Below are 26045 nucleotides of genomic sequence, written 5' to 3'. Positions count from 1 at the left end.
TTTCCATTTATTTATTGCTTTTTAATGGTGATTTATTTTTTATATTTTAATTTCTTTGTTTTTAAATATTTACATCTGTGAACGTGTAATGTCTCATAGTTTAAACTTTGTTCAAAAGGCTGTCAAAATTTGTCTAGGTGCAGGCTATCAGCAGTATGCTGCCTGAGGCCTGCTCTGCTTTACTAGATTCTTGCTGGATGCAATGGGTTAACCTGATTTATACACCCAGAGAAACTAAATCTTGGGTGGGAGCAGTGGCAATGTAGGTAGTGATTTTGTGGAGTTGGCTGGCTCCAGCACTATTAAAGTTATTTTCTGTAGGTTCTGGGATTATTGGAATGTTTGAATATGCTCTATTGGTTAACCAAAATTTTAAAAATAAACACACTTTTTTCCAATATTGGAGAAAGATAGAGCTGTGATTTTAAAGGTACCATAAATTGTAACTCAGGAATGCTTGTGAGTCATGCTGATTTGGGTAACAATGTGTTTGCAATTAAGTTGTAATAAAATAGTTTGTTGAACTTCATAAAATGACTTGATACTGAGAAAATCAATTCATTTAGAGCATCTTTCTCCATTGTTGTCTATTTCTTTTGAATTCACATGACTTTTTTGAAGTAAACATTTTTCATACTGCGATGCAAACATGTTAATAGGATTACAAAGAAATGGATTGTATTAATAGAGTCTATTACTTAGTCAAGTTATCCTGAAGTGCCTTACACCAATTTAAGTAAGTTTGGAAGTTTTATTCAAATACTTAAGGAACAACATGATCGTGTTCAAAAGTCCTGAATTAGTGTTTCAACCAATTTTTGAACAAAACCCTGAAAAGCCTAGCATAAGGCTTAGAATTTCCTTGCAATTTGCATTGAGCAGCAGTATAAAGATACCATGCTTGATATGCTCAACTGGTAAGGTTTTAAAAATTCTATTTGAAAAAAGCGTTCATTAAACTCTCCATCAAAAGTTCAGAAATGATAGTTTGAAACTTCTAATTCAATCTTTGTGAAGATTAAGTTAAGACTGGCTTAAAAATTTGAGATGTATAAGACACGGATCTACAATTGGACTCTTCAGTTGATTTCAAAATCTTCATTGTAAAAAAACAAGAGGAATAGCCTATATATTCACAATCACGCAGCAGGATTTTGCTCTAATTGTATCTCTAAGTTTGCAGTTTACATCACAGTGGGCCATATTTCAAATAATGATATCTCAGAGTACAGAAAAGAGGTAGAGAAAATGGCATGGTGTCACAAAAACAACCTTTCCCTCAATGTCAGTGAAACAAAAAAGCTGGTCATTTTATTACAGGAAGGGTCCTGTTTATATCAGTGGTGCTGAGGGTCAAGAAGATTGAGAGCTTTAAGTTCCTGTGATTAAACATCGCCTGGCCTGGTCCAACCACTTAGACATCATGGCCAAGAAAGTGCACCAGCACCTGTACTTCCTCTGGTGGTTAAAGAAATTTGGCATGTCACATATTTTTATTTCTGCACCACGGAATTCCTCTCTGAGCTTTTCTGCGGGCTTGAGATATGACAGACAGTTGTGTGCTTGAAGGTGAGTGAACTGTGTGCGAGATTTAAAACGCGAGTGGGACCTATCAGAACGTTTTGGTGGACTTGAAGTATTGACAGTAGCTGCTTGTTTTGAGATGACTGTGTATGAAATTTAAAACGAGAGTGGGGCCTTTGGGAACTGTTCGGCAGGCTTGAGATATAATGAACAATTGCTTGTTTTTGAGGTGAATGAGCTGAGAATTAAAATGTGATCGGGGCCTTCTGGAAATTTTCATTGGGCTTGAGATAATGTGTTTTTTTTTAGACACTTGGCAAAGACCTATAAAAAGAAGTTAGGTTTAAGTAGAGCGGCCATTGTGTGAGTGGGCCATTATTACAATGACGAGAGTTCTTGGCCATGGTGTCCAAGTGGTTGGACTAAGTCACGCTATTGGTGATGTCCACTTGTAGGAATATAAAGCTCTCAACGCTCTTGGTCTTAGCACCATTGATGTAAACAAAACCCTTCCTGTAGTCAATGACCAGCTATTTTGTTTTGCTGAAGCCTGTTCAGGCTTTGGCTCAAGAGACTTCAGCAAGGTGACACAAAGTCGAAGGCAAGTTTCTTTCTTTCTTTCTTTGTCTATTAGTGCACAGTAAGAATTAGTCCAGGTTTAGTAATGCGTTCATCTTGCCAGATGTTGGAAATCTGGGAGACCTCCAGTCTCCCTGATAACTATATCTGCATGTAGTGCATTCAGCTGCAGCTCCTTACGAGCCATGTTAGGAACTGGAACTGCAGTTGGATGCACTGTGGCTCGTATGGGACAATGAGCAAATGATAGATAAGAGCTACAGGGAGGTCATGTAGGGTAATCTAATTGGTGGAAACATACATAATTCACAACCACTGGCGTTAAGCTGGGGTTCACTTTAAGAGGCTGGTCTGCCGTGATGATGTAATTACATTATATACTGGTACCGCTTTTTATGTTCAGTGTTTCGATTTCAATAAATGAGTTGAGAAGGTTTTTCTTGAAACATAATAATAAGTACTTTATTGATCTCAAGTAGGAAATTCTTTCGTTAGAGCAGCAGCACTTAAAAACACACTTAGCGGTGTGTAGACTTAACTAATAATAAAGTACAGAATAATAATATACACAATGTACCAATGTGCAATAATAATGTACGAAATAAAGCAGAGACTATTGTACTATGATGTGTGTTGTCCTGTCGCACAGAGATGAACTATTGTATATGCTTATTGCATTTGGTAGGAAAGATTTTCTGTAATGACCCTTGTGACAGTGGAGCTGAATGAGCCTGTTCAAAAGGGTGCTCTGCTGCTTATTCAGTAGGTTATGGAGAGGGTGTACAGATTGTCCAGTCTGTTCAGTGACCTCCTCTCTGCCACTTACTGAAAAGAGTCTAGGTTGTAGTCAAGGACTGATCCAGCCTTTTTTATGAGCTTATTTAGTCTTTTTGCATCACCAGCACTGCTGCTCCTCCAACATAAAGCAGCAAAGAAGACTGCCCTCATTACAACAGCCCCACGCTGTTTTATTTGTGAAAACATGCAGTCACACCTAAGCTGCAGGAGGCAGGTAACTGGATGACTGTCAGGAGAGGGAAAGGGAATAGGCAGACAGTGCAGGGTATCTCTGTGGCCATTTCCTTCAATACAAGTATTCCACATAGGATAGGTGAGGGAAGGGGTGGGTGAGTGGGTCTGACTCAGTGACTCAGAAGGGAGTGGGGCAGTGGTGATAGGGGATTCAGTAACACGAGAAAGCCTGGAAATCTGAAGCAGAACACTCAAAATGCTGGAGGAAATCAGTAGGTCAGGCAGCATTTGTGGAAATGAATAAACAGTCGATGTTTTGGGTCAAGACCCTTCTTCAGGACTGGAAAGGAAGGGGAAATATAGAATAAAAAAAGTAGGAGTGGGGGAAGGAGGTGATAGGTGAATCTGGGTGGGTACGACAGATAAAGAGCTAGAGAAGAAGGAATCTGATAGGAGAGGAGAGCAGATAATAGAAGAAAAGGAAGGAGGAGGGAACTCTGAGGGAGGTGGTAGGCAGGCGAGGAGAGGTAAGAGGCCAGAGTGTGAAATAGAAGAAAAGGGGAGAGGGAGGCAGTTTTTTTTTTATCACATGGAGAAATCAATATCCATGCTTTAAGATTGGAGGCTACCAATATGGAATATAAGGTGTTTCTCCTCCACTCTGAGGACAGCATCATCTTGGTATGTTGGACCTGGAATAGGAGTCAGAATTAAAATGTTTGCCACTGGGATGTTCCATCTTTGGTGGATGGAGCGGAGATGCTCGATGAGGTGGACTCCAACTTATGATGGGTCTTGGCACTGTGGATAAGGCCAAATCAGGAGCACCAGACACAATAGACAACCCCAGCAGATTCTCAGGTGAAGTGTTGCCTCATGTAGAATAACTGAATGGAGGTGAGGGAGGAGGTGAGTAGGCAGGTGTAGCATTTTGGCTGCTTTCAGGGATAAATGCCAGGAGGGAGATAAGTGGAGAGAGATGAATAGACAAGGGAATCATGGAAGGAGCGATCCTTGTGGAAATTCGGAGAGCCAGTGGGGGGAAGGGGTAAAGATATGTTTGATGGTAGGACGGCAGAGGATGATGTGCTGAATGCAAAGGCTTATGGGATGGTAGATAAAAACGAGGAACTATATCATTGTTAAGGGGGGTGGGAAGATGGGGTGGTGAGCGTGGATGTTCGGGAATGGTGGCGATGTAGTTGAGTGTAGCATCAATGGTAGAGGAAGGAAAACCCATTCTTTCAAGAAGGAGGACATTTCTGCTGTCCTGGAAAGGAAAGCTACATCCTGGGAACAGATGCGATGGGATGGAGACAAAGGAAATGAGAAAAGGGAATAACATTTTTACAGGAGACAGGCTGGAAAGAGGTATAGTCAAGAATATGTGGGAATCAGTACATGTATAAAAGATGTTAACCAACAGTTTGTCTCCAGAGATGGAGACAGAGAGATCGAGAAAGGGGAGGAAGGTGTCTGGAATGGATCAAGTGCAGGGTAGGGTGGCAGTTAGAGGCAAAGTTGATGGAATTGACAAGCATGAAGCAACACTAGTGCAGTCAATAGTTCAGTAGTTAGGGGAGCAGAGAGCAAATTCTGTGGGCATGAAAGAGGCTCTCGGGTATTTTATTGCTTCAGGTTTCAGGGTCAGGGTCATCTCTGATCGGGTCCACAGCATTCTAAAGTGGAAGGGTGAACAGCCAAAAGTCACGATTAGATATCGTCAGCATTGCTTAGTGAGAGGTAGGTGATGTCTCATAAGCTTCAAAGGTTCATTTTATTGTCAAAGGATGCATGTACAATCCAACTCTGATATTCGTCTTCTCCAGATAGCCATTAAATACAGAAAAACCAGGAGAGTCATTGAAAGAAAAGGTATCAACACCCCTTCCCACAGAAAAGGAAAAAGAAACAAACCTCCTACCCCCTCCCACACACAAAAAACTAATGGATTGCCCACATGGAAAATGGCAGCTGGAACACCAACCCTGCACCCAACTCTTCCCTCGCACAAAAACCAACAGATCACCCACCCAGAAGATAGTAGCCTGAACATCAAAAACCCCAAACCCCCGACCCCCTCCCTCGCAAAAAGAAGCAACATCAAACCCCCAACCCTCTCCCCTGCAATAAAGAACAGTGCTAACAGCACTAAACTCCTAACCCTCCTCCCACATGCCAAAACCAACATATCACCAACACAGAAAAACCAACAAGAACATCAGACCCCAAATCCCTAACCTCTCCCTCACACAAAAACCCACCTCAACCTGCCAATTGACAACAAGAAATAAAACATCGAAAAACTGAAGCAGAGCAATATAAACTACAGTCCAATAATCATATAAGTCTCAGAGTTTAAAAAATATCATTCCACCAGAACCAAGGAGAATGCTTATTCGAACTCGGTCCTTCTGCGAAGAATGAACACTGTGACCCTGTCCTACGGTCTTCCAACCATTACGCTGTCGACCGGTGACCTCCATGGAGAATGAATGCTGACCACTTCCACATTCACCTTGACACTTCAATCTTCCTCGAAGCTTCGAATTGGAGTTGATCATAGCTCCATGCCCTGTTTCTGGTCTTCTACATGAGGCAGCCATACTCGCAGTCCTCTTCAGGAACAGCAGAGCGCCAGATCACTTGATCGAACTCCAAACTGCATGTCACAGGTCCAACAGTGTCTGAAGCGTAATCAAGACAAAAAGAGCAAGCAGAAACATAGAAAAAGTGAAATAAGTTAAGAGATTTGCTATCTGCAAGATATATAAGGAATTGTTGCTTGTTAACACCATCTTAACCGGAAGCTTGATTGAATTCTTTGAGCAGATTGATGAATGTAGAGCACTAGATGTGGTGTAAATGGATTTCATTAAGGCATTTGATAAGGCTTCTTGTGGTAGGTTCATTCAGAAAGTTAGGAAGAGTAAGATTCATGGAAATTTGACTGTGTAGATCTAGAATTGGTTTGCCCATAGAAAGCAGAGGATGGTTGGAGATGAAACATTTTCTGCCTGGAGGTCGGTGAGCAGTGGTGTTCCACAGGGATTTGTTCTGGAAACCCTGCTGTTGCAGATTTTTATAAATAACTTCCATGAAGCAGTGGAATGGTATGCTTGTAAGTTTGCAGATGACACAAAGATGGGAAGAGTTGTGGATCGTGTAGAAGGTTGAGGACATTGATTGGATGCAGGGCTGAGCTAAGAAGTGGCAGATGGAATTCAGTCTGTAAAATTGTGAAGTGATTGACTAGAAGCTTAGTTTGTGTTCAGTTCTGGTCACCTCATAATAAAAATATGGAAACTTTAGAGAGGGTGCAGAGGAGATTTATCAGGATGCTGCCTGGAGAGGATTTTGTGAGGATGTTTTAGCAAGCTAGGGCTTTTCTCTTTGGAGTGAAGGAGGATGAGAGGTGATTTGATAATTAGATCGAGTGGATAACCAGAGACTTTTTTCCACTGTGGAAATGGCTAGTCCAGGAGGCATAATGTTGAATTAATTGGAGAAAAGTACAGGGGAAGATGTCAGAGGTAAGTTTTTTAGAGAGTGGTGGGTGTGTGGAATGCCTTGCTAAGTGGTAGAGGCAGATACATCTGGGGTATTTTAGATAGGTAGGCACATAGATGATAGAAAAATGGAGGGCTATGTAGGAGGGAAAGGATAGATTCATCTTAGATTCAAAGTACATTTCTTATCAAAGTATGTATACAGAATACAACTCTTGAGATTCATCTTCCTGCAGGCAGCAAAGAAACATCATGGAACCCGTTCAAAAAATTATCAAATACCCAATGCAAGAATAAAGAACAAATTGTGCAAATGGCATAAAGCAATTGAACAACACATAGAATATCAAATATCAAACCAGGAGTCGAGTAGTATTCAGTGGCTAGTCTGCTGCTGCTGCATGGGCATTCTTCACCAAAGCGCCTCAGTCCACTTTGATCGTTTGAATCAAACTACTCAAAAACAGCAAAAAAAAAAAAAAAGGAGTAATTGGAATCCAGGAACGCATGCAACATAAACCTCAAAGTCCCCCAAAACAAGTCCACAGCCTTGCCGATCAGTCCTGGCAATGTGGATCCTAAGACTCCTACACTTTCCTTCGAGAGCAGCCAGTGAAAAGGAAAGAAAGACCGGTGAAACGCAGTCTGGCAGCGCAGAAAACCCGCCTGTCCTTTACCCTCGTCCTTGTTGACTTCACTGTGGTAGGCACTAACAGTGTGCAAGATGTTGAAGGGTGTGAGGGAAGAGAAATGAGTGCAGTTACTATTACAAGGGAAAAGCTGCTCTAAAAGCTGAAAGACCCAAGTCACCTGGACCAGATGAATTGCACCCTAGAGTTCTGAAGAGGTAGTGGTAGAGATTGTGGAGGCATTACTAATGATCTTTCAAAAATCATTGGACTCTGGCATGGTGCCCAAGGACTGGAAAATTGCAAATGTCACTCCACTCCCTTTAAGAAAGGATGAAGGCAGCAGAAAGGAAATTATAGAGCAGTTAGCCTGGCCTCAATGGTTGGGAAGATGTTGGAGTCAATTGTTAAAGATAGATTATTGAGTACTTGGTGACACAGGACAAGATAATGACCAAGTCAGCATGGTTTCTTAATGGAGAATCTTGCCGGATGAACCTTTGGGAATTCTTTGAGGAGATTACAAGTAGGATAGATAAAAGGGGATGCAGTTGATGTTGTGTATTTGGATTTTCAGAAGGCTTTTGACAAGGTGAGTTTTGGCAAGGTTAGAGCATTGACTGATTGGTAGGAGGCAGTGAATGGGAATAAAATGATTCTTTTTTGGTTAGCTGCCAGTGACGAGCAGTGTTCAGCAAGGGTCGGTGTTGTTTTTATGCTGTATGTAAATGATTTAGATGATGGAATAGATGGCTTTGTTGCCAAGTTTGCACCTGATATGAAAATTGGTGGAGGGGCTGGTAGTGTTGAGGAAACAGGTACGCTGCAGAAGGACTTAGATTAGGAGAATGGGGGAGAAAGTGGCAAATGAAGTACAATGTTTGAAAATGCATGGTCATGTACTTTGGTGGTAGAAATAAATGTGCAGACTATTTTCTAAACGGGGAAAAAAATCCAAAAATCAGAGATGCAAAGGGACTTGGGAGTCCTTGTGCAGAGCACCCTAAAGGTTAACTTGCAGACTAAGTTGGTGGTGAGGAAGGCAAATGCCATGTTCGCATTCATTTCAATAGGTCTGGAATACAAGAGCAGGGACATGATGCTGAGGCTTTATAAGACATTGATGAGGAATCACCTTAAGTATTGTGAACAGTTTTGGGCTCCTCATCTAAAAGAAGATGTTTGCTACAAAAAGATAACCTTTCACTAAAGATTAACAAGATTGGGAGAGAGAACTTAATATGACTTTTGTTAATGAAGATTGGTTATGAGTTCTGAAATTGGTTAATTCTTCTTCGATATGTGCCAATCATTGTTTAATTCAATTTAAAATTGTTCACTGTTATTATTTAACAAGGGAGAGGCTATCCAAAATATTCCCTAATGTAGATAATTATTATGATAGGTGCAAAAATGAAGTAGCTACTTTGTCACGTATGTTCTCGTCATGTCCCTCATTGAAATCTTTTTGGAAATCTTTATTTTCTGCAATTTCTAAAGCTTTGAAAATTAATTTACAACCTAATACATTGACTGTTCTATTTGGAATAGTTCCGCATCATATTCAGGGTATTTCATTTTCAAACCAACATGTAATTGCATACGTTACATTGTTGGCAAGAAGGGCTATTTTATTGAAGTGGAAAGATACCTCTGCTCCTACACTAATTCAATGGTTTTCCCAAGTAACACACATCAAAGTTGCTGGTGAACGCAGCAGGCCAGGCAGCATCTGTAGGAAGAGGTGCAGTCAACGTTTCAGGCCGAGACCTTTCGTCAGGAGTAACTGAAGGAAGAGTGAGTAAGGTATTTGAAAGTTGGAGGGGGAGGAGGAGATCCAAAATGATAGGAGAAGACAGGAGGGGGAGGGATAGAGCCAAGAGCTGGACAGGTGATAGGCAAAAGGGGATACGAGAGGATCATGGGACAGGAGGTCCGGGAAGAAAGACGGCGGGGGGGGGGGGACCCAGAGGATGGGCAAGAGGTATATTCAGAGGGACAGAAGGAGAAAAAGGAGAGTGAGAGAAAGAATGTGTGCATAAAAATAAGTAACAGATGGGGTACGAGGGAGAGGTGGGGCCTTAGTGGAAGTTAGAGAAGTCGATGTTCATGCCATCAGGTTGGAGGCTACCCAGACAGAATATAAGGTGTTGTTCCTCCAACCTGAGTGTGGCTTCATCTTTACAGTAGAGGAGACCGTGGATAGATATGTCAGAATGGGAATGGGATGTGGAACTAAAATGTGTGGCCACTGGGAGATCCTGCTTTCTCTGGCGGACAGAGCGTAGATGTTCAGCAAAGCGGTCTCCCAGTCTGCGTCGGGTCTCGCCAATATATAAAAGGCCACATCGGGAGCACTGGACGCAGTATATCACCCCAGTCGACTCACAGGTGAAGTGTTGCTTCACCTGGAAGGACTGTTTGGGGCCCTGAATGGTGGTAAGGGAGGAAGTGTAAGGGCATGTGTAGCACTTGTTCGGCTTACATGGATAAGTGCCAGGAGGGAGATCAGTGGGGAGGGATGGGGGAGACGAATGGACAAGGGAGTTGTGTAGGGAGCGATCCCTGCGGAATGCAGGGGGGGGGAGGGAAAGATGTGCTTAGTGGTGGGATCCCGTTGGAGGTGGCGGAAGTTACGGAGAATAATATGTTGGACCCAGAGGCTGGTGGGGTGGTAGGTGAGGACCAGGGGAACCCTATTCCTAGTGGGGTGGCGGGAGGATGGAGTGAGAGCAGATGTACGTGAAATGGGGGAGATGCGTTTAAGAGCAGAGTTGATAGTGGAGGAAGGGAAGCCCCTTTCTTTAAAAAAGGAAGACATCTCCCTTGTCCTAGAATGAAAAGCCTCATCCTGAGAGCAAATGTGGCGGAGACGGAGGAATTGCGAGAAGGGGATGGCGTTTTTGCAAGAGACAGGGTGAGAAGAGGAATAGTCCAGATAGCTGTGATGGACACCATCAGGAAGGTGTCTTTACCATTCCCTCCGACCTTCAACTGTCGGAGGCAGAAGGCTTTGTTCTCATTAAGGGCCTCACGTTTGTTCCCCTTCGCCCACACCTCAGCGAGTTCCGTGTTCGCCATGATGCGGAACTTTTCTTCCGCCATCTCCGTCTCCGAGCCTACTTCTTCGGCAAGGACTCTTCCACCCCCACCGATGACCCCTTCTCCCGTCTTCAACCCTCCTCTTCTTCATGGACACCCCGCTCTTGTCTTCTGCCTGCTCTAGATCTCTTTATCGCTAATTGCCGACGGGACATCAACCGTTTTGACTTCACTGCACCTTGTCCCCATTCCAATCTCACTCCTTCGGAACGCTGTGCTCTCCACTCCCTCCGCACTAATCCTAACCTTATTATTAAACCCGCCGATAAGGGGGGTGCTGTTGTAGTCTGGCGTACTGACCTCTACCTTGCCGAGGCACAGCGACAATTCGCGGATACCTCCTCTTATTTACCCCTCGATCGTGACCCCACTAAGGAGCACCAGGCCATTGTCTCCCACACCATCACTGACTTTATCCGCTCAGGGGATCTCCCATCCACTGCTACCAACCTTATAGTTCGCACACCCCGCACTTCCCGTTTCTACCTCCTACCCAAGATCCACAAACCTGCCTGTCCTGGCCGACCTATTGTCTCAGCTTGCTGCTGCCCCACCAAACTCGTTTCTGCATACCTCGACACGAGTTTATCACCCCTTGTTCAATCCCTTCCGACCTATGTTCGTGACACTTCTCACGCTCTTAAACTTTTCGATGATTTTAAGTTCCCTGGCCCCCACCGCTTTATTTTCACCATGGATGTCCAGTCCTTATATACTTCCATCCCCCATCAGGAAGGTCTCAAAGCTCTACGCTTCTTTTTGGATTCCAGACCTAATCAGTTCCCCTCTATCACCACTCTGCTCCGTCTAGCGGAATTAGTCCTTACTCTTAATAATTTCTCCTTTGGCTCCTCCCACTTCCACCAAACTAAAGGTGTAGCTATGGGCACCCGTATGGGTCCTAGCTATGCCTGCCTTTTTGTTGGCTTTGTGGAACAATCTATGTTCCGTGCCTATTCTGGTATCTGTCCCCCACTTTTCCTTCGCTACGTCGACGACTGCATTGGTGCTGCTTCCTGCACGCATGCAGAACTCGTTGACTTTATTAACTTTGCCTCCAACTTTCACCCTGCCCTCAAGTTTACCTGGTCCATTTCCGACACCTCCCTCCCGTTTCTAGATCTTTCTGTCTCTGTCTCTGGAGACAGCTTATCCACTGATGTCTACTATAAGCCTACTGACTCTCCCCCATTTCACGTACATCTGCTCTCACTCCATCCTCCCGCCACCCCACTAGGAATAGGGTTCCCCTGGTCCTCACCTACCACCCCACCAGCCTCCGGGTCCAACATATTATTCTCCGTAACTTCCGCCCCCTCCAACGGGATCCCACCACTAAGCACATCTCCCCCCCCCCCCCCGCATTCCGCAGGGATCGCTCCCTACGCAACTCCCTTGTCCATTCGTCCCCCCCATCCCTCCCCACTGATCTCCCTCCTGGCACTTACCCGTGTAAACGGAACAAGTGCTACACATGCCCTTACACTTCCTCCCTTACCACCATTCAGGGCCCCAAACAGTCCTTCCAGGTGAAGCAACACTTCACCTGTGAGTCGACTGGGGTGATATACTGCGTCCGGTGCTCCCGATGTGGCCTTTTATATATTGGCGAGACCCGACGCAGACTGGGAGACCGCTTTGCTGAACATCTACGCTCTGTCCGCCAGAGAAAGCAGGATCTCCCAGTGGCCACACATTTTAGTTCCACATCCCATTCCCATTCTGACATGTCTATCCACGGCCTCCTCTACTGTAAAGATGAAGCCACACTCAGGTTGGAGAAACAACACCTTATATTCCGTCTGGGTAGCGTCCAACCTGATAGCATGAACATCGACTTCTCTAACTTCCGCTAAGGCCCCACCTCCCCCTCGTACCCCATCTGTTACTTATTTTTATGCACACATTCTTCCTCTCAGTCTCCTTTTTCTCCCTCTGTCCCTCTGAATATACCTCTTGCCCATCCTCTGGGTCCCCCTCCCCCCCCTTGTCTTTCTTCCTGGACCTCCTGTCCCATGATCCTCTCGTATCCCCTTTGCCAATCACCTGTCCAGCTCTTGGCTCCATCCCTCCACCTCCTGTCTTCTCCTATCATTTTGGATCTCCCCCTCCCCCTCCAACTTTCAAATCCTTTACTCACTCTTCCTTCAGTTAGTCCTGACGAAGGGTCTCGGCCTGAAACGTCGACTGCACCTCTTCCTACAGATGCTGCCTGGCCTGCTGCGTTCACCAGCAACTTTGATGTGTGTTGCTTGAACTTCCAGCATCTGCAGAATTCCTGTTGTTTTCCCAAGTAATGTTATGTCTTAGTTTGGAAAAAAGTAGCAGTAGAACTTTTGATCCCCGATCATCATCATAAAAGATGATGTGCTGGTATTGGAGAGGGTTCAGAAGAGGTTAACAAGGATGATCCGGGAATGAAAGGATTCTCATATAAGAGTTTGGCTCTTGGTCTGTACTCATTGGAATTTAGAAGCATAAAGGGGGAGCTCATTGAAACTTTTCGCATGTTCATGTGGATAGTCAGAGGCTTTTCCCCAGGGCTGAATTGGCTAACAGGAGAGGGCATAGTTTTAAGGTGCTTGGAAGTAGGTACAGAGGAGATGTCAGGGGTAAGTTTTTTACGCAGAGAGTGGTGAGTGCGTGGAATGGGCTGCCGGTGGAGGCGGAAACAATAGGGTCTTTTAAGAGACTCCTGGATGGCTACATGGAGCTTTGAAAAATAGAGGGCTATGGGTAAAGCCTAGGTAGTTCTAAGGTAGGGACATGTTTGGCACAGCTTTGTGGGCCGAAGGGCCTGTATTGTGCTGTATATTTTCTATGTTTCTTTCTATGTTGAAAAGTCTAGACAGAGTAGATGTGGAAAGGATATTTCCCATGATGGGGGAAGTCTGCGATAAGAGGGCACAAGCTCAGGATAGAAGGGCTTCCACTTAAAACAGATGCAGAGAAATTTCTTTAGCCAGAGTGTGGTGAATTTGTGGAATTTCTTACCACAGGCAGCTGTGGAGGCCAGGTCGTTGAGTGTATTTAAGGCAGAGATTGATAGGTTCTTGATTGGACACGACATCAAAGGTTACGGAAAGAAGGCCTAAGAGTAGGGCTGAAAAGAGTGTAAAAATGATCAGCCACGATTAAATGGTAGAGCAGATTTGATGGGCCAGATGGCCTAATTCTGTTCCTATGTCTTATGGTCTTATGGACTTCAACCTTGCTTGACGCTTTGATTGGAGAGAAGCAGTGGAGTTGATCATGGCCTCGTGCCCCGTCTCCAGGCTTCCCATCCTTCAGGCTGCACACTCCGCTCCAAACCTCAGCAACCACCCTTGGAGACCGCAAAGCACCAGATCAATCAATCGGCCCGAAAACACGCCATCAAATCTAAATTGTAGTTTCTAGCCACAAACAGCTTAATAGTAGAATTGTATTTAAAAGAAAAAGAAGTAAATGATGTAGTTTCATGAACTGTCTGCAGGAAATCGCTGTAGGTTGTATTGTCTGCTGGTGCTAACTTTTTGTTATATGGTTATATAACGAAAACATAGTGCCAACGGACAGTGATATAGGTTATGTGGTGGGCACAACATCGTGCGCCAAAGGGTCTGTACCATGCTGTGGTGTTCTACGTAAACGTCCTAACCAGATGCATTATGCCTTAGTATGGCATTTCCTCTGCCCGAGACCACAAGAAGCTGCAGAGTTGTGGACACATCTCAGCATATCAAGAAAACTAGCCTCCCATCATTGGATTCTGTCTTCACTTCTTTTGCCTCGATAAAGCAGCCAACATAAGCAAACCTATCTTGGATGTTCTCTCTTCTCTCTCTTCACCTCAAGGAGAAGATACGAAGGTTTAAAGTTATGTCCACCTGGCTCAAATGCAGCTTCAATTACACTATCATGACTATAAAAAGTCCTGTAGTATGATCAGGATAGACTCTTGACCTCAGTCTATCTCATTGTGGCTTTGCACCTTGTTATCTGCTTGCACTGCAGTGACATCAGAATTCAAGAAAAAAGAAGTTGGCCTTTTGACCACCAGTGAGGTTATATCTCTTCTTATCTCACTGCCACTTTCCTGCTCGAACCCTATATATCGTGATTCTATTAATTTCCAAAAATCGTACTTGAGGCTTTGCAACTGACTTGGTTAGTGAATCTGGATAAAAACAATTTTCTTTCTACCTCTGCACAGAGTAGCCATCCATTTATTTTGCTGCTATAACCTGTTAGTACCTAACAGCTCAGCTGGGGAAATAGAACTTTACTTCTATCTTGTCAAGCCCTGCAGGAAATTTGTATGTTTCAATGCAGTCATATATCATTCATTTGAACTCAAATAAAGTCTAAGCCTTGTGAATTTCTCCTCTCATGAGAAGCCTACTAAACCAGAATAAATATATTTCTTATTCTGAGCGCTCTTTAGTTTAATATTCCTGGTTTACCAAATTACAATTTGATTTAAAAGATACATTTTTAAGGAAAACAAGGTGATAGCTTAGGAGCAGAATTATTGTGCTTTAGGCCTTAGGACTGAAGCCAAGGTTGTTAAGGATAGAATGATGAAAGCCAAGTTGTGACTAGAGTTAATTGAATCTAGATATTATGAAGGCTAGCAAGATCAGAATAATACGGAAAGAGAGGGATGAGGTTAGTGAGGCAGAGGTGATGTGTGAATGGGATTAGAAAACTTTGCCCAAATTTTAACTACCAACACAAACTAAAGTAGGATACACAAGTTGGATGTTTTTTGAAATGGAAGCAGGCAGTCTTCTGATGAAGTGAATAAGAAGGGATCAACACCAAGACAAAAAAAATGCAGTAAACCTGTGAATATTCTGCATCTGCCTCAGGCAGCTGCCAGAGAGATGGATGGTGTCAGTGGTTGAACCATAAATTATACTTGGTTGTTTCATACAATGTGCTTGAGTTCCTTCTTAGAGGTCAGTTGTTCTGAGATCTTGAACTGTTCTTAGATTGTTTTGGCAAACCTTTTATAATTGTTTGCACATCTATTGAATGTGCCTTATTTGAGATATTTCCTAGCATTTTTGATAAGTTGCATATGTAGAAAAGGCTAATTTCTCCTGCTCAAGCTGTTTACTTCGTTTTTGCTCCTTTTCTGTCATATAAGGACAACTACAGCCATGAGCAGTGCGATGCTCATATGGTTTGGAATTGTGTTGGTTAGATTGGATTCTTAATGCTTTGTGGTGAATGTTGTTATCTCACTTCAAGCTTTTCTTAAATTATCAGATGAACATTCTTCAGCTTGAAACTTTTTAAGATTGCACAAATTTTTCTTTAAAGTTATTAATTCTAGGCTATGGTTTTGGAAGTTATGCCTTTAGAAATCTCCTTTTAAGATGTTTTTATAACTTGTTACATTAATAAGATGGAACAATTTCTATGCTCACAAATAATGTTAAAATGTGTTACATAAAAATACTTCATAAAGTGATTGAAATTGTTCAGGCAAATTATAAATTTATTTCATGTCCTGTAGATTTTTAACATTGAAGCCAGGAAACGGAAGTTATTTCCAAATAAATTTTTTGTGGATATATCTGTGTGCCTCTGTTATCAGCAGGATGTGGTTACTTTTTTTAAAGATGAAAAATTCGATCTGTTGATGGGTTTGTAGTGTTTTGTTGATGATTGTTATGGATGAATGTTATTTAGTACAGGAAATTAATTGCCCTTTCAGCAACGTGAAGAGGTTGAGTAAACATTGAAGAAGCAAACATGTTTGATGGCAATGTTGGCTCATGACTTCAAAATGTTAGGTATACCCATAGGCCCTCTATTACTGTTTAAAATAGAACATGATTAATAATAGACATTCCAACTTTATAGCATCAAAGTACATTTCTATATTGGAGTGTTGTATATTGGCAGTTGTATATTTATAATTACTCTTGGAGAATGTACAATGTAGAATTGCATATTGTACAATATGCTAAAAGTACTGTGACAACAGGGAAATTGGAAAGTTAATAACCTTAAAAATATGATTTATTTTCTTTATCAACACAAGCGGTAAACAATCCGTTACTGTGAAATAGTCGAAATCAAGAGTTTTGCATACCAGAGTAATTAATGTGTGCAGAAAAAGTTATTTGGTTATAGGTCTCTTCGGAACCTTTTTGAAAATGAAAGTAATTAAAAGGTGATCTGTCTTATTTTATATGAAATGGGACACTGATCAATAAATTAGGGTTGTAAGACTGGGCAACACACCACAACACCTGAGAATGACTGATACTCAGAGCCGAATGTAAATATTTCTGACAGAAATTGAATAGCAATTGATGTACAATTGCTCATTGTTCCTATTTGGAAAAAGTCTCAAATAATTGCTGTCACTTCTATCACAAGCAGTTTTGGGTTACGGTAAAACAAATGGCAATCAAGGTGATTCTGTTGACAAGAATGATTGTAATTGTGTAGTATTACTTGGTTTATAGTATTTTTTCGTACTGCACTTTCATGCCAAATTATAAATCTTTTAGAAAATTCTCCAATATGCTGTATTGGGTGATTAAAAAATGCTGCTGGTCAGTAAAGAGGATCATTTTTAAGTGCATTATTCACTTAACATGGAATGGGCTGCTCTACTGTGTCAGCTGCAGCAAGCAAAACAGGAAACACACATGATCAATGCCAGATCACATGATATGCTTCAGGAAATGTGGACTAAGGACACTGTGATCAATACTTTTCAAAATAACATTCGTGAACAATGGCTTTAAAAGATGGCCCAATGATATTTTGTTTTGGCCAGGTTTGTTTTTGTGCATTGCTTATTTTGTATTTTCACTATTAAGAATATAATTAAAAACACATTGGATTCTATTCAAAACATAGGAAAAGCTGCCTCAAGGGATCTGTGGGTAGTTCTCTGCATACTTTAAATGGAATGTGTGTAATGATGAATTCTGGCATTCATTTCAATTTACAGCATAGACAAATCTGAGCTCCATGATAGTTTGCTTTCGAATGGAGGTAAATTTAAAAAGCACAAAATAGGTGCCTTTAAATAAAGTGATCATCTTTTAATGCAAAAATGCAAATATTAAATCATTTATGTTTAGTATCACAGTTTTGTTTTTTCTTAGTGTTATTTATTTGTATCCAGTTGGTTTTGGTACTGTAAGTAGAAATAACACCCTAAATATAACTCTCTTCATCTCTAACCATAGAATGTTTACAGCACTGAAGGAGGCCATTTGGCTCATCCTATCAATACTAAAAGAAGTCCCTTTAGAACAGAGATGAGGAGGGATTTCTTTAGCCAGAGGATGACAAAACTGTGGAGTTCATTGTCACAGACAGCTGTGGAGGCCAAGACATTGGGTGTATTATAAGTTGAGGTTCATAGGTTCTTGATTAGTAAGGGCATCAAATGTTATGGGCTTGAGAGGAAAAATAAATGAGTCCTGACGAAATAGTGGAGCAGACTCAATCGGCTGAATGGTCTAAATCTGATTAGGTCTTATCGTCTTACTAGTTCTCCTCTCAAGCACCTCATCAATTCCACCCCCGGCTGTTTCTTCCACTACCCCCCCCCCCCCACTTAGCTTTGCAAATGTTTCCTTACCATGACTTACCCAGTTCCTTTTTGAAGGCCACGATGAAATCTGAGGCTGTGCATTCCAGACGTAACTGCATGGTGTATATAAATTTAAAAAATTACTCGTGTTACTTTTAATTCTCATCCCTTTTAGTTTATATCTTGGCCTCTAGTCTGTGATTCCTCTACCAATGTGAATGGCCTCAGACTGTTCACTCTATTCAGATCCCTCATCATTTCATGTTACAGTTCAGCCTTCTATAAATAAAACAGTCCCAGATGCTCTCTCTTTGGAATTGTGATCCCTCTTTGCAGGAACTGTTCTCTTAAATCTTTTCTGTACTCTAAGGTATTCGCAACTTTTCTAGAATGGGGCAATCAGAATTGAACATCATACTTCACTTGAGACTGGACTAGTGTTTTATGAAATTTTAGTGCAACTGTGTTTTTGTACACCATGTTTCTATTGATAAAGCCCAGAATTGTGCACACTTCATTAACTCTTTTCTCAACCACCTGTCAGTTTCATTAACTTTTACATTCATTCAAGCAGATGCTGCTAATTGTTTTGCCAATTTAGAGCAACATTTTTTCTCCGCATTGTTTCTTCTTGCTTCTTCCTTCTTAACACCTTTCCTAGTGCTGAAAGTAAGGTAACATGCCTGCATCGTTGAGCTTAATCTCACTTGTTTTTTGAACAAGAAAGTAATATTTGTCATTCTTTAATCATCCACCAGTCTACCTCTATTTAAAGAGCATTGGGAAATTGGTACTCTCACAGTTTTCCCTTTTGTTCTCTCAGAATTCTAGGATGGTTTCCAACGAGCCCTGATGATACAACTACTTTACCTGCAGCCAACTTTTCTATTAACTCCATGCTATCATTTTTTTATGAATTTAGTTCCTCTACTATCTCTTTCACTTTTACTTTGGATGAGGGTGCAATAATTTTATTTAACTTTTAGCCCAGTCCTGCAGGAGAGAGGATGATAATTCCTCTTCAGAATTGTGAGTTCTGACATTGCTAGTGAGGCCTGGTGAGAACTACAAATTCTTTCACAGACGGGGTGTGGGGTAGTTTGTCAGGTAGTGTGCTGCTACCATGCTGATGTAAGACCTTGAGGTTCTCATCATAAATACTCTTGCTTTTCATAGTTATGAGTCAGAAGTTCCCAGAAGAGGCGGGAAACTTGCTGCACTTGAACATTCACATACATACATGATACAATAAACGTAGTTAAATTATTTCTATTTTCACTCACCTCAGTAAAATTATTATACAAAGCAAATTTTGTGTGAGCTGTATTTGCCATTTCTTGTTTTTTTTTGTTTTTAGTTTTATGTTAACAATGTTCTTAACTCTGTCACTTTGCTGGTGCGCTCTTATGCTTATACACGCTACCCATTTTCAATACACTTTCGCTGCTATTGCCCTGCATTATTTATTTTGCTTCCTAAATGACCCCTCTTGGAACCTGGGTGAATGTGCTAAGACAACATTTAAAGCTAATTCATAATCAACTTAAGGGTATTAAGTAAAATACATGTATTTTAGAAATAGTCATATGTTGGCCAGACAAGATTTGAGTAGATTGAATTTGCTGAACCAGTTGAGTTAAGTGAATGTTAGTGTTGGAGTACAGTATAATAATTAGTACACTATATATTCTATGAAGTATATGAAATTGTGAAAGCTAAAGTGAACAAATGAACTGCTGATTGTTAATCTTGTATGGGTTGCAATAAAGAACCTACAAAATATACTTATTAATGTATAAGTGTGTAATGGTTCATGAAACTTAACTCGTGTTCGATTTACTTAATATTCCTGATACTAAGTTAGGCCATAAACCAATGAAAAGTTTTTGGGTTGCAATATCATTTTAATTGACTTATTTTTCTATTTAAAGGAATCCAGCAAGTGTTCAGCCTTTTCTGTGCCGTGCTCACAGAAAACAAAATTATTTTTCACTCAACTAGCTATCAGAGGCTTGGTGAAGCATCTAGAGCACTAGAGGCTTTAATATTCCCTTTGAAGTATAGGTGAGACCTTAATTCTTATTATATCTGTAAATTGCATGCAATTTAGTCTTTGTACACGCCCTTGTACATGCTTAAAACATAATTTGTAGATCCAGTTTATCTATAATTTAGTTTACAGCATGTATCAAGGCAGTGAATTTAGGGCTGAAATGTTTAACTGGGAACTGAACTAAAGTGTCGTACGGAGGGGAACCAGTGCTCCCATCAACAGAGCAGGGGCAGCAATCATCTTCATCTTCTGGGAAGTGAGGCTGGACAAGTGGCTGAAGGGTCATCAGGGAGGACTTTGGGATCAGTAACCATAATTCTATTGTTTCTTAAATAGTTATGTAAAGACAGTGTAGTCCTTAATACTGTACAACAGTACCAACGAGCTATGTTCAGTTTGCCATTGTTTGTAAGAAGTTTGTATGTTCTTCCCATGACTTTTGGGTTTTGTTCAAGTGGTCTGGTTTCCTCCCACATTCCAAAGACATGAGGGTTAGTAGATTAATTGGTCGCATGGGTGTAACTGGCTTGTGTGGGCTCAGGGCCTGTTTCTATGCTGCATCTCTAAGTAAAAATACGTTAAAAATTATAAAAAAGATAGGATGAAGTACTAAATTAGGATGAGGCTAAGATTGGGAGAGAGGTTGTTAGCAGGTAAAATCACATCTGGTAAGTGGCAGGCTTATAATAGGGAGAGTTCTGGGTTAACATGTTCCACTCAGAGTGAAGGGAAAGGTTCATCAAGATTTGGGAACCTTGCCTAACAAGGGATATCGAGACTATGGTCAGGAAAAAAAAAGAGGGAGCTGTCAAGGGATAGGCAGCTGTGATCAAGCAAATTCCTTGTGAAGTTTAAGGGATATAGGAGCACACCAAAGAAGGATGTCAGGAGGGCCAAAAGAATACATTCTTGGCAGATAAGGTAAAGCAGAATCCAAAAGTTTTGTTAAGTATAAGGGGTAACTCAGAAGAGAATAGATCCCCTTAAGGATCATTGTGGATATCTGTGTGTGTGGAGCCATGGGTGATTGGGCAAGGTTATAGTAGATATCATCAAAGGTGCTCATCCAATCCTCTGACTCTCATCCTGCAACACAGTTGCCTCATGACATGCAGTGCTTCCCCATTTGCTATTCTTGTATTGGAACTAGTCAGCCTTGATACTAATTAGATCAGGTAAATATCTGAAATTCCTTGAGGTTAAACAGAGAGTGAAGGCAGTCTGTTTTGTTGTAAAATACAAATTTTGTAAGAATTAAGCAATGTTTAATTTCAAAAACTTCACTGTAGTATTTTACCAACTTTAAAGAAAGAAACTAGTTGTTCCAGTCCTGGCTGTCAATTAAATGAGATATGTTTTTACTTTTCTGTTATTATAGGAGAATGTCAGACAATCTAGTATTTCCTTTAGCTTAAATTCTAGTTTTCATTATTAAATGGTTTCATTTTAATTTTAGTTATAAGCTATAAGCTTAACTAATTGAACCAAGAATGTTGCAGTTGCTTTCTTATTTGCATGTATTTAAAATTAAATATGAAAATTGTAGGTCAGCAAATCATTTTATTAGCAATAATTCCATGAAGGAGCTGAGCTTATATTTTTAGATCTGTTATTTATTAAAATCTGTCAATAGAACAGCCCTTGGGGGTACTGACTAAGTGTACACAGAGGAAAATAAATTGACTAGATTTTTTTTTCCTGCAAGTTGTGATTAATGCTGCCACTACTGTTTCCTTTTTGTTTTTCCCCAGTTACCCTTACATTCCGATTCTCCCTGCACGGCTTTTGGAAGTTCTAAGCTCACCAACTCCATTTATCATTGGTGTACACTCCATGTTTCACAGTGAAATTCATGAACTGGTATGTGTAGCCCACTCGTATGTTTAGAAGAACAGTTTAGCTTTTGTCAGATTTTACACAGCTCAAGTATGTGTTGTTAGTAAACCTTTAGTGTGATACTTCTTTCTGGATTTAAATTGCATACTATTAGGAAATTTATTAGATGTGTAATTACGTTCATTTATATTATTTTGCACTTTTGATCCTTGAGCTTTTAACATTCATTAAAGAGATATTTTCGCTGATATGTTATCTTTGTCTTGGAATGCTCCACGTGCCATTGGACTTGGTTCAGTCAGCAGTTGATAAAATCACATGACAGTAATGAAGTTCCTCTGGAAAAGTTGGAACTGGAATCGAACAGAAACTTTGGTTGAGTAATTGGAGGAAGATGTTAGTGGATCACGATTATCATCAGCCTGCGAGATTTTTTTGTTATTTGTTCACAGAAAGTGGACTTTTATTGGCATTTGCTGGTCAACGATAATTGCCCCTAAACAGGGTAGTTAAGTCTCAACCACTTTAGTAAGTCTAGAGACCTGACCATATAATTTACTTGTTAGGCAAACCAGATAAGCTTTCAAAAGCCAAGCCGTTAATTTCACCAATCTGAGATTAGCTTCTTTTTTGAATTGCACTTTATTTAATTACTTGAATTTATATTCCCCAGTTGCCATAGATTCGGAATCATTGCTGCAGATCTGTGCTTCCCAAACTTTTTTGGGTTGCTGCCCCCTTGGCTCCCAGACCACATCCCCATTGCCACCCTCTCCCTTTCTGGCCATCACATAAAAACTATAAAGAATTTTGATTTGCAGTGCACAGTGAAAGAAAATAGACACTGTAAATTCAAAGCAGTGACAAATAATTGCAAATGTTATTCAAATCTATTTAAAATGACAAATAAAATTATTTCTTAAATTACAGTAAAAATAATTTTCATCAACATTTTAGAGCAGTGATACCAGCTTCTCAACTTCAGGCTGAATGTCTCTCAACAGGAGTCTCAGATTCCTATATTCAGTAATTTGTAGTCTGTTCAGTTTCTTTGAAATAAGTTGGACAACCACATTGAAACCATGCTTCTCTAAATATGATGTTGGAAAGGCAATAAAGAACATCTTGTCCTTTTTCTACGGTGGCGGATAGAATTCAGAGTTTTCTTTCTGCAAGCAAAGTCTTGATACAACTTTTTGAACCTCTGCTTCAGTTCAAAGTCATTTTGCAGTGACACCAGTTCTTCCTCTGTCCTTCCTGTTAATTTCTCATTGCAAGTGTTCAGAAATGAATTTATTTCCCAATCTGGAATTTGGATCGAGAGAAGATCCTGAAATCTCTCTGACATGTCTTTCAGCTTACCCAGGTGGGCACAGTATTCATGAAGATCATCATCTGGTATTGTTTCTTTGCCAAATCAAGATCGATGGTACTGAGGAAAGGGAAGGTGGAGAACAAGTTCCGGTTCAGCATCGCAGGCACAGCCATCGCAACCATCACAGAAAAGCCAGTCAAGAGCTTAGGCAAAGTTTTTGACAGCTCTTTAAGGGACACAACATCCATTCAGGCAACCTGCACCGAGTTGGATGGCTGGCTGAAATCTGTAGACAAGTCTGGCCTACCAGGGAAGTTTAAAGCCTGGGTGTATCAGCATGGCATTCTTCCCAGAATCTTGTTGGCCCTCCTCGTCTAAGCAGTTCCGATCTTGACAGTCGAAACCTTAGAGGGGAGGGTTAGCAACCAATTCAGGAGATGGCTGGGGCTGCCAAAGAGCCTGAGCAGCATCGCACTCTATGGACACCACAACAAACTGCAACTGCTGTTCAAATCCTTGGAGAAAGAATTCAAGGTAACAAGAGCCAGAGAAGTGCTACAGTATAGGGACTCAAGTGACTTGAAGGTGGCTAGAGCAGGGATCCAAGTAAGTACTGGCAGGAAGTGGAGGGCAGAGGAAGCTGTTCAGGAGGCAGAGGCGAGGCTGCGTCACAGGAGGCTGGTGGGAGTGGTCACACGAGGCCGAGCTGGGCTAGGATCCTTTCCAACTCCCCAAATGGACACCAGAGGGAAGGAAAGGCATCGTCTAGTTCAGGAGGAGGTGAGAGCAGTAGTGGTGGAGATGAGAGCCTGCAAGGCAGTGGGAATGAAGCAACAGGGAGTTTGGACAAGATGGGAGAATGTGGTTGAGAGGAAAGTGACCTAGGCTGATCTTTGGAAAGCCGAACCACACCGCATCAAATTTCTCATCCAGGCAGTGTACAATGTGCTTCCAAGCCCATCAAAGCTGCACACATGGGGCAAGGCAGAGTCATCTGCGTGCCCACTGTGCTCCAAGCGAGGAACCCTGGAGGACATCCTCAGCGGCTGTGCAAGGGCACTTGGTGAGGGACAGTACAGGTGGAGGCATGATCAGGTCCTGAAGACCATCGCTGAAGCCGTCAGCGCAGGAGTTGAGTGGGCGAAGCGGTCCCGACCCTCCAAGCAGACCATTGCCTTTGTCAGAGCTTGGGAGCAGCCAATACCTGCCAAAAGAACATCTGCAGGCATTCTGACCTGTGCAAGGGACTGGCAGCTGTTGGTGGACCTCGAAGGGAGCTGAGGTTCCCCAACCATATCGCAGCCACCACCCTGCGACCAGACATTGTCCTAGTGTCTGAGTCTACTAAGCAATGGTACTGCTGGAGCTGACAGTCCCATGGGAAGATAGCTTGGAAGAGGCCTTTGAAAGGAAGCTGTCCAAGTACACAGGACGGGTCAGCAGGCTGGATGGAGAGCGAGGTGTCTCCCAGTGGAGGTTGGTTGTAGGGGATTCATAGCCCGTTCTTTAGTAGAGGCCTTCAGCGTTTTGGGCATCGAGGGAGAGAGGAAGAGGAGACCCATCCGCAGTACCACCGATGCAGCAGAGAGGGCCTCAAGGTGGCTGTGGCTCAAAAGAGGGGAGCCATGGAGTCATAAGTAGCTAGCCATCTGGACACAAGCTGGGGTCTGATCAGCCCCGGCTGGGTCACCTGGAGGAGGTTGTATGATGTTGAAAGACCCGAAACACCCGGTGATTCCAGGAACGTCACTGAAGATATGTCCAGAAGCATCAGTAGATGTATGTACACAGCAACAGTCTCTTCCAACTCGTAGTGGCTTGGAAACTAGAAAGGTTGTGACGGCCAGTGTTGTACTTAAATAGGGGTATCTTGGATAGAAATAAGGAGATGGCTAATTGATTTGACTTTGATAAGATTCATATAATTTCCTTGTAATTGAAGATTGATTTCATTAAACTTCTGCGAATAATTCTGAAAAATAAGCAATGTCATGCCTAATAATCTTCAGTTGATTAAGAATGAAGTATTCAAGTCTTCAAGGAATTTTATGCTTTTTTTGAAACTGTGATACAAGCATCTCCTGCAGTTTCAGTTTGAGAGCCTTTCTGACTTCTGTGTGCAACAGCAAGTATTCACATTTTTTATAATTCTCATACAAAGCTCTCAAAATAGTTGAGAATTGAGAGCATGCTACTTGATTTTATTTAGTGCTGTGATAACAGTATATAATCATTTCTGCAGCTGATCATTTAAATTTCTTGCGACAAGTTGTTATCTATGAATTACGCAGTGAATGGCAGATACATTAGGTACAGCTTTTTTTCATGGGAGTAATAATAACCTCATGGTGGCATCCTGTCAGTGATGTTGTACAAGAATATTGGTGAGCGGAATGTCCTTCTCTTTTGAAAAATTGCTCAACAGCCTGAAATATTGATTCCTCTTTCATATCTGTTGTAGTCCCCTTGTAAGTAACAACTCTTGGACTACGCTTTTATCTTTTATGAAGGAAACATAACCAAGAAGCAAAGATTTATTGCCTGGCAAAGTTGACTCGTCCAACTGCAGAGCAAATTCTGCTGTCCTAAATATGTTGCACAACGTGCTTTCCACATTTTCAGACATTTCAACTATTCATCTTGAAACAGCGTTGCTGCTGAGCAGAATCACTTTAATTATTTGATCTGCTGACTTCTGCAAAACCATACTTAGGACCGTACTGATTGCTTGCAGAATCAGTTCTTCTCCATTTGTATAGGGCTTTCCAGTAATAAGCAAATAAGTGTATGAAGGATGCAAGCCTTCAGTGTTTTGTTGTGAAATGGTGGCAACCATTTATTTATTTGTTTAGCAATACAGTGTTGCATAGGCCCTTCTGGCCCTTCAAACCATTCTGCCCCATCAAACCCAATTAACCCTAGCATGTGACAGTTTACAGTGACAAGCTAACCTACCCATTACATCATTAGACTG

The 26045-nt window shown here is 41.6% G+C and overlaps 1 protein-coding gene across 3 annotated transcripts in view; it reads left to right on the top strand.

The window, feature by feature from the left end:
• Window positions 1–26045, top strand: part of sbf2 (SET binding factor 2) — a 572061-nt gene that overhangs the window by 273390 nt on the left and 272626 nt on the right. For all 3 annotated transcript variants that reach the window (XM_072272620.1, XM_072272618.1, XM_072272617.1), the window contains exons 7-8: window positions 19799–19931; window positions 21672–21780. In XM_072272620.1, the coding sequence (XP_072128721.1) occupies window positions 19799–19931; window positions 21672–21780 (242 nt within the window). The remainder of the gene's footprint in view (window positions 1–19798; window positions 19932–21671; window positions 21781–26045) is intronic.

The sequence above is a fragment of the Mobula birostris genome, chromosome 11, assembly GCF_030028105.1.
Source record: "Mobula birostris isolate sMobBir1 chromosome 11, sMobBir1.hap1, whole genome shotgun sequence".
NCBI lineage: Eukaryota > Metazoa > Chordata > Chondrichthyes > Myliobatiformes > Myliobatidae > Mobula > Mobula birostris.
The sequence above is the reverse complement of the archived record's forward strand: the minus strand, read 5'-3'. Positions and strand labels throughout refer to the sequence as shown.